At 40.5% G+C, this 14720-nt stretch overlaps 1 protein-coding gene across 1 annotated transcript in view; it reads left to right on the top strand.

The window, feature by feature from the left end:
* LOC139755270 (uncharacterized) overlaps positions 1 to 14720 on the top strand; it is an 84742-nt gene that overhangs the window by 43142 nt on the left and 26880 nt on the right. Inside the window, exons 9-10 of the mRNA XM_071673389.1 lie at positions 7390 to 7512; positions 11358 to 11480. Coding sequence (XP_071529490.1) covers positions 7390 to 7512; positions 11358 to 11480 — 246 coding nt within the window. The remainder of the gene's footprint in view (positions 1 to 7389; positions 7513 to 11357; positions 11481 to 14720) is intronic.

Raw genomic sequence — 14720 nt, 5'->3', positions numbered from 1 at the left:
TCCCTTCTTCCTTTTACGCATGGTCTCCCTAAAACTCACCAAGATAGATATACCGTCAGACCAATTATCTCCTTTATTAAATCTTCTAGTTATGAATTATCCAAATGGTTTGCAAAAATCTAAGCCATGTTCAATGAAAAATCTTTCCATCGCTTGTCATACATAGATTAGATCCTGTAAACACGGCCATGAGCATAAATTTGCCTAAACATAAAAATATTAGTTTCGATGTGAATTACCTGTTCACCAAAGTCCTCACTGAAGAAACTTTCACATACCTGGGGTAGAAATTACCTGATCTCAGTTTTGACTTATTCTTTCCCATAAAAAATTTAATTGTTTTAATAAAGCTTTGTGTTTCCAGTAATGTTTTCCAAGACGATAAAGGTAACTGATATAGACAGAAATTTGGTCTTGCCATGACAGATCCCCATACTCCTTTTCTCAGTAACATATTCATGTTATACTTTATACTTTAAGATTGAGATTCTAACTTTAATCGCTAATCATCCAGTAACTTGTCTTAGATACGTTGATGATGTGTGGTCCTTATGGCCATCTTCCCAAGACTGTTGTGTTTTCTTTAATGAATTAGATAACATTAACCCCATCATCAACTTCATGACTGAACGGAAGGAAGAAGGGAAGGTGGCGTTTCTTGATGTGTTGATAACTAGGGAATCTGATTGCCAAGATGATTCCCGGACTGATGAACAAATGCCATTAGAGCCAAATAAACAACTTGAATCTATTCAGCTTTGAAAAGAGAGGGTGAAGGGTTGATCTGATACAGACATTTGAATCGTAAAGGGTTCCATAATCTTGATATAACGAATTTCATGGGTTGGATTTGTCTAATTTCATGCGTCATGGTTACAAACTCGTAGGCAAACGGTTTTACCTTGAATGAAGCAAAATACTTTTTCATGAACAGGACTGATAACATATGGCATTATCTATGAATTTAGTTGGTTGCTAATGATAGCATAGACACGTTTAATGATAAGAATGATAAATATTTTCATCAACAGGACTGATAACATATGGCATTATCTATGAATTGTGTTGGTTGCTAATTATACCATAGACACGTTTAATGATAAGAATGATAGATATAACCCAAAAACTGACATTATTTTGCGCCCCCAAAACGACATAAAAAGTGTGTTCTGTTTACTTTTTTGTCTTTGATATGTACATATTTCTAGTCTTACCATACTGATCTATGATATTCATGTCTCTTTCACAATCCAAAACAGCGTGGAAAGGATCAAATAGTCTGTTGTAGTTTGAAATCCTTTATAATCCCTTGCATCCTATTATCAGTATTTCATAAGACAATATGTGCAACATGGTTCTCGGATTATCACCACGAAACATGTGTCAAGTGTATTACGAAATACTAGCAAAGTAAATCACCTGAACTCATAACGCATTGTGATTTCATTCTCATGAATATAATCACAGAGAAGTGTGATCATCATAAACAATATATATATATATATATATATATATATATATATATATATATATATATATATATATATATATATATATATATATATATATATTAATTGATATATATATATATCTTTCTTTTAAACTATTCGCCATTTCCCGCGTTAGCGAGGTAGCGTTAAGAACAGAGGACTGGGCCTTTCTTGGAATATCCTCACCTGGCCCCCTTTGTTCCTTCTTTTGGAAAATTAAAAAAAAAAAAAAACGAGAGGGGAAGATTTCCAGCCCCCCGCTCCCTCCCCTTTTAGTCGCCTTCTACGACACGCAGGGAATACGTGGGAAGTATTCTTAATCCCCTATCCCCAGGGATAATATAGAGCAAGGGAAAGAGTAGCATTGCTCCTGAAACTGGAGAGTATGTGATAGAGTGTAAGAAAGTAAACTTTAGAATGATATGGGTAAAGCTGAAAGTTGATGGAGAGAGATGGGTGATTATTGGTGCATATGCACCTGAGCATGAGAAAAAAGATCATGAGAGGCAAGTGCTTCGGGAGCAGCTGAGAGAGTGTGTTTGTAGTTTTGATGCACGAGACCGGGTTATAGTGATGGGTGATTTGAATGCAAAGGTGAGTACTGTGGCAGTTGAGGGAATAATTGGTATACATGGGGTGTTCAGTGTTGTAAATGGAAATGGTGAAGAGCTTGTAGATTTATGTGCTGAAAAAGGACTGGTGATTGGGAATACTTGGTTTAAAAAGAGAGATATACATAAGAATACGTATGTAAGTAGGATAGATAGCCAGAGAGCGTTATTGGATTACGTGTTAATTGATAGGCGCGCGAAAGAGACATTTGGTGCAACTGGAGGGATGTCTGATCATTATCTTGTGGAGGCGAAGGTGAAGATTTGTAGGGGTTTTCAGAAAAGAAGAGAGTGGTGAGAGAAAGTGAGCTTGGGAAGGAGACTTGTGTGAGGAAGTACCATGAGAGACTGACTGCAGAATGGAAAAAGGCGAGAACAAAGGACGTAAGGGGAGTAGTGGAGGAATGGGATGTTTTTAGGGAAGCAGTGATGGCTTACGCAAAAGATGCTTGTGGCATGAGAAGCGTGGGAGGTGGACAGATAAGAAAGGGTAGTGAGTGGTAGGATGAAGAAGTAAGATTATTAGTGAAAGAGAAGAGAGAGGCATTTGCTCGATTTTGCAGGGAAATAATGCAAATGAGTGGGAGATGTATAAAAGAAAGAGGCAGGAGGTCAAGAGAAAGGTGCAAGAGGTGAAAAATAGGGCAAATAAGGGTTGGGATAAGAGAGTATCATTAGATTTCAGGGAGAATTAAAAGATGTTTAGGAAGGATGTAAATACAGTGCGTAAGACAAGGGAGCAAATAGGAACATCAGTGAAAGAGGCTAATGGGGAGATGATAATAAGTAGTGGTGATGTGAGATGGAGATGGAGTAAGTATTTTGAAGGTTTTTTGACTGTGTTTGATGATAGAGTGGCAGATATAGGGTGTTTTGGTCGAGGTGGTGTGCAAAGTGAGAGGGTTAGGGAGAATTATTTGCTAAACAAAGAAGAGGTAGTAAAAGCTTTGCGGAAGATGAAAGCCGGCAAGGCAGCGGGTTTGGATGGTATTGCAGTGGAATTTATTAAAAAAGGGGGTGACTGTATTGTTGACTGGTTGGTAAGGTTATTTAATGTATGTATGACTCATGGTGAGGTGTCTGAGGACTGGCGGAATGCTTGCATAGTGCCATTGTACAAAGGCAAAGGGGATAAGAGTGAGTGCTCAAGTATGTTGAGTATTTCTGGGAAATTATATGGGAGGGTATTGATTGAGAGGGTGAAGGCATGTACAGAGTATCTGATTGGGGAAGAGCAGTGTGGTTTCAAGAGCGGTAGAGGATGTGTGGATCAGGTGTTTGCTTTGAAAAAATTTATGTGAGAAATACTTCGAAAAACAAATGGATTAGTATGTTGTATTAATGGATCTGGAGAAGGCATATGATGGAGTCGATAGAGATGCTCTGTGGAAGGTATCAAGAATATATGGTGTGGGATGTAAGTTGTTAGAAACAGTGAAAAGTTTTTATCGAGGATGTAAGGCATGTGTACGTTTAGGAAGAGAGGAAAGTGATTGGTTCTCACTGAATGTTGGTTTGTGGCAAGGGTGCGTGATGTCTCTATGGTTGTTTGATTTGTTTATGGATGGGGTTGTTAGGGAGGTGAATGCAAGAGTTTTGGAAAGAGGGGCAAGTATGCAGTCTGTTGTGGATGAGAGAGCTTGGGAAGTGAGTCAGGTGTTGTTCGCTGATGATACAGCGCTGGTGGCTGATTCATGTGAGAAACTGCAGATGCTGGTGACTGATATGGTAAAGTATGTGAAAGAAGAAAGCTGAGAGTAAATGTGAATAAGAGCAAGGTTATTAGGTACAGTATGGTTGGAGGACAAGTCAACTGGGAGGTAAGTTTGAATGGAGAAAAACTGGAGAGTGAAGTGTTTTAGATATCTGGGAGTAGATTTGGCAGCGGATAGAGCCATGGAAGCGGAAGTGAATCATAGGGTGGGGGAGGGGGCGAGAATTCTGGGAGCGTTGAAAAACGTGTTGGAAGTCGAGAACCTTATCTTGGAAAGCAAAAATGGGTATGTTTGAAGGAATAGTGGTTCCAACAATGCTATATGGTTGCGAGGCATGGGTTATAGATAGAGTTGTGCGGAGGAGGGTGGATGTGCTGGAAATGAGATGTTTGAGGACAATATATGGTGTGAGGTGGTTTGACCGAGTAAGTAATGAAAGGGTAAGAGAGATGTGTGGTAGTAAAAAGAGTGTGGTTGAGAGAGCAGAAGAGTTTTGAAATGATTTGATCATATGGAGAGAATGAGTGAGGAAGATTGACAAAGATGATATATGTGTCAGAGGTGGAGGGAACGAGGAGAAGTGGGAGACCAAATTGGAGGTGGAAAGATGGAGTGAAGAGAATATTGAGTGATCGGAGCCTGAACATGCATGAGGGTGAAAGGCGTGCAAGGAATACAGTGAACTGGAACGATGTGGTATACCGGGGTCGACGTGCTGTCAATGGATTGAACCAGGGCACATGAAGCGTCTGGGGTAAACAATGAAAAGTTTTGTGGGGCCTGGATGTGGAAAGGGAGCTGTGGTTTCATTGCATTATACATGACAGCAAGAGACTGTGTGTGAACGAATGTGGGTGGCGTTTGTTGTCTTTTCCTAGTGCTACCTCGCGCACATGCGAGGGGGAGGGGTTTTTCATTTCATGTGTGGCTGGGTGGCGACGGGAATAAATGAAGGCAGACAATATGAATTGGGTGCATGTGTATATATGTATGTGTCTGTGTGTGTATATATATATGTATACGTTGAGATGTATAGGTATGTATATGTGCGTGTGTGGACGTGTGCGTATATATGTGCTGTCTCTCGCGTTAGCGAGGTAGCGCAAGGAAACAGACGAAAGAATGGCCCAACCCACCCACATACACATGTATATACATACACGTCCACACACGCAAATATACATATCTATACATCTGAATGTATACATATATATACACACACAGACATATACATATATACACACGTACATAATTCATATTTTCTGCCTTTATTTATTCCCATCGCCACCTCGCCACACATGGAATTACAACCCCCTCCCCCTTCATGTGTGCAAGGTAGCGCTAGGAAAAGACAACAAAGGCCCCATTCGTTCACACTCAGTCTCTAGCTGTCATATAATAATGCACCGAAACCACAGCTCCCTTTCCACATCCAGGCCCCACAAAGCTTTCCATGGTTTACCCCAGACGCTTCACATGCCCTGGTTCAATCCATTGACAGCACGTCGACCCCGGTATACCACATCGTTCCAATTCACTCTATTCCTGGTACGCCTTTCACCCTCATGCATGTTCAGGCCCCGATCACTCAAAATCTTTTTCACTCCATCTTTCCACCTCCAATTTGGTCTCCCACTTCTCCTCGTTCCCTCCACCTCCGACACATATATCCTCTTGGTCAATCTTTCCTCAATGATTCTCTCCATGTGACCAAACCATTTCAAAACACCCTCTTCTGCTCTCTCAACCACACTCTTTTTATTTCCACATATCTCTCTTATCCTTACATTACTTACTCGATCAAACCACCTCACACCACATATTGTCCTCAAACATCTCATTTCCAGCACATCCACCCTCCTACGCACAACTCTATCCATAGCCCACGCTTCACAGCCATACAACATTGTTGGAACCACCATTTCTTCAAATATACACATTTTTGCTTTACGCGATAATGTTCTCGACTTCCAAACATTCTTCAAGGCTCCCAGAATTCTCGCCCCCTCCCCCACCCTATGAATGTATGTGAGAAATACTTAGAAAAGCAAATGGATGTGTATGTAGCATTTAGGGATCTGGAGAAGGCATATGATAGAGTTGATAGAGATGCTCTGTGGAAGGCATTAAGAATATATGGTGTGGGAGGCAAGTTGTTAGAAGCAGTGAAAAGTTTTTATCGAGGATGTAAGGCATGTGTATGTGTAGGAAGAGAGGAAAGTGATTGGTTCTCAGTGAATGTAGGTTTGCGGCAGGGGTGTGTGATGTCTCCATGGTTGTTTAATTTGTTTATGGATGGGGATGTTAGGGAGGTGAATGCAAGAGTTTTGGAAAGAGGGGCAAGTATGCAGTCTGTTGTGGATGAGAGAGCTTGGGAAGTGAGTCAGTTGTTGTTCGCTGATGACACAGCGCTGGTGGCTGATTCATATGAGAAACTGCAGAAGCTGGTGACTGAGTTTGGAAAAGTGTGTGGAAGAAGAAAGTTAAGAGTAAATGTGAATAAGAGCAAGGTTATTAGGTACAGTAGGGTTGAGGGTCAAGTCAATTGGGAGGTAAGTTTGAATGGAGAAAAACTGTAGAAAGTGAAGTGTTTTAGATATCTGGGAGTGGATCTGGCAGCGTATGGAACCATGGAAGTGGAAGTGGATCATAGGGTAGGGGAGGGGGCGAAAATTCTGGGAGCCTTGAAGAATGTGTGGAAGTCGAGAACATTATCTCGGAAAGCAAAAATGGGTACGTTTGAAGGAATAGTGGTTCCAACAATGTTGTATGGTTGGGAGGCGTGGGCTATGGATAGAGTTGTGCGCAAGAGGATGGATGTGCTGGAAATGAGATGTTTGAGAACAATGTGTGGTGTGAGGTGGTTTGATCGAGTAAGTAACGTAAGCGTAAGAGAGATGTGTGGAAATAAAAAGAGCGTGGTTGAGAGAGCAGAAGAGGGTGTTTTGAAATGGTTTGGGCACATGGAGAGAATGAGTGAGGAAAGATTGACCAAGAGGATATATGTGTCGGAGGTGGAGGGAACGAGGAGAAGTGGGAGACCAAATTGGAGGTGGAAAGATGGAGTGAAAAAGATTTTGTGTGATCGGGGCCTGAACATGCAGGAGGGTGAAAGGAGGGCAAGGAATAGAGTGAATTGGATCGATGTGGTATACCGGGGTTGACGTGCTGTCAGTGGATTGAATCAGGGCATGTGAAGCGTCTGGGGTAAACCATGGAAAGCTGTGTAGGTATGTATATTTGCGTGTGTGGACGTATGTACATACATGTGTATGGGGGTGGGTTGGGCCATTTCTTTCGTCTGTTTCCTTGCGCTACCTGTCAAACGCGGGAGACAGCGACAAAGCAAAAGAAAGAAAAGAAAAAAAATACATACATATATATATATATATATATATATATATATATATATATATATATATATATATATATATATATATATATATATATATATATATATATATATATATATATATATATATATATACCTTCCTTAAGTATGTAACAGAACAGACGAAGTATAAGACTTATCCCTACACAGTTATAATGTCTTGAATTTCCTCCTGTTATCAGATGTTGACGAATGTTCAGCAGTTTCGTCTCCCTGTGACACCAACGCCATATGTACCAACAATGTTGGCAGCTTTACTTGCAATTGTCCGGATGGATTTATCAGCGATGGAATCACTTGCTCCGGTAAGTCCAATTAAATAGAAATGCGTTTAAGTAAACCTAAGTACGTTATAGTAGGTCAAGTACGTGAAAGTAAACGTGAATATATCTTTGAATCTTAATGATCAGGTTCTGTGGTGTAGTGCTGAACGTAAGATGAATATACAGAAGAAAGAAGAGAAAAACTTGATAGTTAACGCTGACCAAGAAAACCATAGGGGCCTTTAAGCCATGGTTTAAGTGAACCCTTAATTAGAACATTAATGACCCAACTAGGCCAATGGACTACCAAGCATTCTGTGACCAATGACTGTCTTGTAGGCTAAGGTTAGGCCCCCGAATATTTTTAAATTCAATATGTAAGTTTAAATCCCTTCTTCCTTATATGCATGGTCTCCCTAAAGTTCACAAAGATGGATATACCGTTAGACCAATTATTTCCTCTATCAAATCTTCTCGCTATAAATTATCCAAATGGTTTGCAAAATCTTAGTTAAGTTCAAGGAAAAATCTTTCCATCGCTTCTCATACATAGATTAGATTCTGTAAACACGGCTAGGAACATAAATTTGCCTAAACATAAAATCATTTGTTTTGATGTGAATTCCATATTCACTAAAGTCTTCACTGAAGAAATTATCACATACCTAAGGAAGAAATTACCCAAATTCGGTCTTGACTTGTCGCTGCCCATAAAAGTTTTCATGCCTTGATAAAGCTTTGTGTTTCCAATAATGTTTTCGAAGACGATAAAGGTAGTTTCTATTGACAGAAGTTTGGTCTTGCCATGACAAATCCCCATAGTCCTTTCCTCAGTACCTTATTCAAGCTATACTTTCAGACTGAAATTCTAACTTTTATCAATAATCATCCATTAACGTGTCTTAGATACGTTGATAATGTGTATTCCTTGTGGCCATCTTCCCAAGAGGTAGCACTAGGAAAAGACAACAAAGGCCACATTCATTCACACTCATTCTGTAACTGTCATGTATAATGCACTGAAATCACAGCTCCCTTTCTACATCCAGGTCCCACAAAACTTTCCATGGTCTCTCGTGGTACTTCCTCGCACAAGTCTCTTTCCTAAGCTCACTTAGTCTCACCACTCTCTTCACCCCAACATTCTCTCTTCTTTCCTGAAAACCTCTACAAATCTTCACCTTTGCCTCCAGAAGATAATGATAAGACATCCTTCCGGTTGCACCTCTAAGCACATTAACATCCAAATGTCTCTCTTTCGCGCGCCTATCAATTAACACGTAATCCAATAACGCTCTCTGGCCATCTCTCCAACTTACATACGTATACTTATGTATATCTCTCTTTTTAAACCAAGTATTCCCAATCACCAGTCCTATTTCAGCACACAAATCTACAAGCTCTTCACCATTTCCATTTACAACACTGAACACCCCATGTGCACCAATTATTCCCTCAACTGCCGCATTACTCACCTTTGCATTCAAATCACCCATCATGATAACCCGGTCTCGTGCATCGAATCTGCTAACACACTCACACAGCTGGTCCCCAAACTCTTGCCTCTCATGATCTTTCTTCTCATGCCCAGGTCCATAGGCCTCAATAATCACCCATCTCTCTCCATCCATTTCCAGTTTTACACTCTATCACATACTCCCTCAACTTCTGTTTCAGGAAGAGTGCTACTCCTTCCTTTGCTCTTATCCTCTCACCAACCCCTGAATTTACTCCCAAAACATTCCAAAACCACTCTTCCCCTTTACGCTTAAAGCTTGGTCTTACTAAGAGCCAAAACATCCGGGTTCCTTTCCTCAAACATACCACCTATCTCTCCTTTTTTCTCATCTTGATTACAGCCAAACTCATTAGACACTCCATTCTGAGCCTTTGAGAAAGGTGAGTAGTCCCCGTGTGACTCCTTCTGTTTCCCCTTTTAGAAAGTTAAAATACAAGGGTGGAAGGCTTCTAGCCCCCCGCTCTCGTCCCCTTCAGTCGCCTTCTACGACACGCGGGAAATGCGTAGGAAGTATTCTTTCTCCCCTATCCCCAGGGATATATATATATATATATATATATATATATATATATATATATATATATATATATATATATATATATATATATATATATATATTTTATTTTTTTTATTATACTTTGTCGCTATCTCCCGCGTTTGCGAGGTAGCGCAAGGAAACAGACGAAAGAAATGGCCCCCCCCCCCATACACATGTATATACATACGTCCACACACGCAAATATACGTACCTACACAGCTTTCCATGGTTTACCCCAGACGCTCACATGCCCTGATTCAATCCACTGACAGCACGTCAACCCCGGTATACCACATCGCTCCAATTCACTCTATTCCTTGCCCTCCTTTCACCCTCCTGCATGTTCAGGCCCCGATCACACAAAATCTTTTTCACTCCATCTTTCCACCTCCAATTTGGTCTCCCTCTTCTCCTTGTTCCCTCCACCTCCGACACATATATCCTCTTGGTCAATCTTTCCTCACTCATCCTCTCCATGTGCCCAAACCACTTCAAAACACCCTCTTCTGCTCTCTCAACCACGCTCTTTTTATTTCCACACATCTCTCTTACCCTTACGTTACTCACTCGATCAAACCACCTCACACCACACATTGTCCTCAAACATCTCATTTCCAGCACATCCATCCTCCTGCGCACAACTCTATCCATAGCCCACGCCTCGCAACCATACAACATTGTTGGAACCACTATTCCTTCAAACATTCCCATTTTTGCTTTCCGAGATAATGTTCTCGACTTCCACACATTCTTCAAGGCCCCCAGGATTTTCGCCCCCTCCCCCACCCTATGATCCACTTCCGCTTCCATGGTTCCATCCGCTGCCAGATCCACTCCCAGATATCTAAAACACTTCACTTCCTCCAGTTTTTCTCCATTCAAACTCACCTCCCAATTGACTTGACCCTCAACCCTACTGTACCTAATAACCTTGCTCTTATTCACATTTACTCTTAACTTTCTTCTTCCACACACTTTACCAAACTCAGTCACCAGCTTCTGCAGTTTCTCACATGAATCAGCCACCAGCGCTGTATCATCAGCGAACAACAACTGACTCACTTCCCAAGCTCTCTCATCCCCAACAGACTTCCTACTTGCCCCTCTTTCCAAAACTCTTGCATTTACCTCCCTAACAACCCCATCCATAAACAAATTAAACAACCATGGAGACATCACACACCCCTGCCGCAAACCTACATTCACTGAGAACCAATCACTTTCCTCTCTTCCTACACGTACACATGCCTTACATCCTCGATAAAAACTTTTCACTGCTTCTAACAACTTGCCTCCCACACCATATATTCTTAATACCTTCCACAGAGCATCTCTATCAACTCTATCATATGCCTTCTCCAGATCCATAAATGCTACATACAAATCCATTTGCTTTTCTAAGTATTTCTCACATACATTCTTCAAAGCAAACACCTGATCCACACATCCTCTACCACTTCTGAAACCACACTGCTCTTCCCCAATCTGATGCTCTGTACATGCCTTCACCCTCTCAATCAATACCCTCCCATATAATTTACCAGGAATACTCAACAAACTTATACCTCTGTAATTTGAGCACTCACTCTTATCCCCTTTGCCTTTGTATATATATATATATATATATATATATATATATATATATATATATATATATATATATATATATATATATATATATATATATATATATATATATATATATATATATATATATATATATATATATATATATATATACATATCTTCCTTATGTATGTAACAGAACAGACGAAATATAAGACTTATCTCTAAAGAGTTATAATGTCTTGAATTTCCTCCTGTTATCAGACGTTGACGAATGTTCAGCAGTTTCGTCTCCCTGTGACACCAACGCCATATGTACCAACAATGTTGGCAGCTTTACTTGCAATTGTCCGGATGGATTTAACGGCGATGGAATCACTTGCTCCGGTAAGTCCACTTAAATTGAAATGCGTTTAAGTAAACCCAAGTACGTTTTTGTAGGTCAAGTATGTGAAAGTAAACGTGAAGATATCTTTGAATCTTAATTATCAGGTTCCATGGTGTAGTGCTGAACGTAAGATGAATATAAAGAAGAAAGAAGAGAAAAACATGATAGTTAACGATGACCGAGAACACCATAGGGGCCTTTGCCACTGTACCACCAAGCATTCTGTGACCACTGACTATCTTGTAGGCTAAGGATAGGCCCTAGAATATTTTTGAATTTGATATGTAATTTTAAATCCCTTCTTCCTTATATGCATGGTCTCCCCAAAACTCACAAAGATGGATATACCGCCAAACCAATTATTTCCTCTATTAAATCATCTTGTTATAAATTATCCAGATGGTTTGCAAAATCTTAGTTATGTTCAGTGAAAAATCTTTCCATCGCTTGTCATACATAGATTAGACTTTGTAAACACGGCTAGGAACATAAATTTGCCTAAACATGAAATCATTAGTTTTGATGTGAATTCCATATTCACCAAATTCTTCACTGAAGAAACTGTCACATGCCTAAGGAAGAAATTACCCGAATTCAGTCTTGACTTATTGCTGCCCATAAAAATTTTCAATGTCTTGATAAAGTTTTGTGTTTCCAATAATGATTTCGAAGACGATAAAGGTAGTTTCTACTGACAGAAATTTGGTCTTGCCATGACAAATCCCCATAGTCCTTTCCTCAGTAACTTATTCATATTATACTTTCAGACTGAGATTCTAAATTCAATCAGTAATCATCCATTAACGTGTCTTAGATACGTTGATAATGTGTGTTCCTTGTGGCCATCTTCCCAAGAGGTAGCACTAGGAAAAGACAACAAAGGCCACATTCGTTCACATTCATTCTGTAACTATCATGTATAATGCACCGAAACTACATCTCCCTTTCTACATCCAGGCCTCACAAAACTTTCCATGGTCTCTCGTGGTACTTCCTCACACAAGTCTCTTTCCGAAGCTCACTTAGTCTCACCACTCTCTTCACCCCAACATTCTCTCTTCTTTCCTGAAAACATCTAAAAATCTTCACCTTTGCCTTCAGAAGCTAATGATCAGACATCCCTCCAGTTGCACCTCTCAGCAGTTTAACATCCAAATGTCTCTCTTTCGCGCGCCCATCAATTAACATGTAATCCAATAACGCTCTCTGGCCATCTCTCCAACTTATATACGTACATTGAATATATATCTCTCTTTTTAAACCAGGCATTCCCAATCACCAGTCCTTTTTCAGCACACAAATCTACAAGCTCTTCACCATTTTCATTTGCAACACTGAACACCCCATGTGCACCAATTATTCGCTCAATTGCCACATTACTCACCTTTGCATTCAAATCACCCATCACTATAACTCGGTCTCGTGCATCAAAACATCTGACACACTCACTCAGCTTGTCCCAAAACACTTGCCTCTCATGATCTTTCTTCTCATGCTCAGATCCATAGGTCCCAATAATCACCCATCTCTCTCCATCCACTTTCAGTTTTACACTCTATCACATACTCCCACAACTCCTGTTTCAGGAGTAGTGCTACTCCTTCCTTTGCTCTTATCGTCTCACAAACCCCTAACTTTACTCCCAAAACATTCCCAAACCACTCTTTCCCTTTACCCTTGAGCTTAGTTTCACTAAGAGCCAAAACATCCAGGTTCATTTCCTCCAACATACTACCTATCTCTCCTTTTTTCTCATCTTGGTTACATCCAAACTCATTAGACACTCCTATCTGAGCCTTCGAGGATGGTGAGCAGTCCCCCCGTGAATCCTTCTGTTTCCCATTTTAGAAAGTTAAAATACAAGGATGGAAGGCTTCTAGGCCCCCGCTCCCGTCCCCTTCAGTCGCCTTCTACGACACGCGGAAAATGCCTGGGAAGTATTCTTTCTTCCCTATCCCTAGGGATATATATATATATATATATATATATATATATATATATATATATATATATATATATATATATATATATATATATATATATATATATATATATATATATATATATCTTATTTATTTATTTACTTTTTATTTTGCTTTGTCGCTGTCTCCCGCGTTAGCGAGGTAGCGCAAGGAAACAGGCGAAAGAATGGCCCAACCCGCCCACATACACATGTATATACATACACGTCCACACACGCAAATATACATACCTATACATCTCAATGTACACATATATATACACACACAGACATATACCTATATACACATGTACATAATTCATACTGTCTGCCTTTATTTGTTCCCATCGCCACCTCGCCACACATGGAATAACAACCCCCTCCCCCCTCATGTGTGCGAGGTAGCGCTAGGAAAAGACACCAAAGGCCTCATTCGTTCACACTCAGTCTCTAGCTGTCATGTAATAATGCACCGAAAACACAGTTCCCTTTCCACATCCAGGCCCCACACAACTTTCCATGGTTTACCCCAGACGCTTCACATGCCCTGGTTCAATCCATTGATAGCACGTCGGACCCCGGTGTACCACATCGTTCCAATTCACTCTATTCCTTGCACGCCTTTCACCCTCCTGCATGTTCAGGCCCCGATCACTCAAAATCTTTTTCACTCCATCTTTCCACCTCCAATTTGGTCTCCCACTTCTCCTCGTTCCTTCCACCTCTGACACATATATCCTCTTGGTCAATCTTTCCTCACTCATTCTCTCCATGTGACCAAACCACTTCAAAACACCCTCTTCTGCTCTCTCAACCACACTCTTTTTATTTCCACACATCTCTCTTACCCTTACATTACTTACTCGATCAAACCACCTCACACCACATATTGCCCTCAAACATCTCATTTCCAGCACATCCACCCTCCTGCGCACAACCCTATCCATAGCCCACGCCTCGCAACCATACAACATTGTTGGAACCACTATTCTTTCAAACATACCCATTTTTGCTTTCCGAGATAATGTTATCGACTTCCAAAAATTCTTCAAGGCTCCCAGGACTTTCGCCCCCTCCCCAGCCCTATGATTCACTTCCGCTTCCATGGTCCCATCCACTGCCAGATCCACTCCCAGATATCTAAAACACTTTACTTCCTCCAGTTTTTCTACATTCAAACTTACCTTCCAATTGACTTGACCCTCAACCCTACTGTACCTAATAACCTTGCTCTTATTCACATTTACTCTTAACTTTCTTCTTTCACACACTTTACGAA

This window comes from Panulirus ornatus, chromosome 19 (genome assembly GCF_036320965.1).
Source record: "Panulirus ornatus isolate Po-2019 chromosome 19, ASM3632096v1, whole genome shotgun sequence".
NCBI lineage: Eukaryota > Metazoa > Arthropoda > Malacostraca > Decapoda > Palinuridae > Panulirus > Panulirus ornatus.
This window is presented reverse-complemented; position numbering and strand designations above follow the sequence as displayed.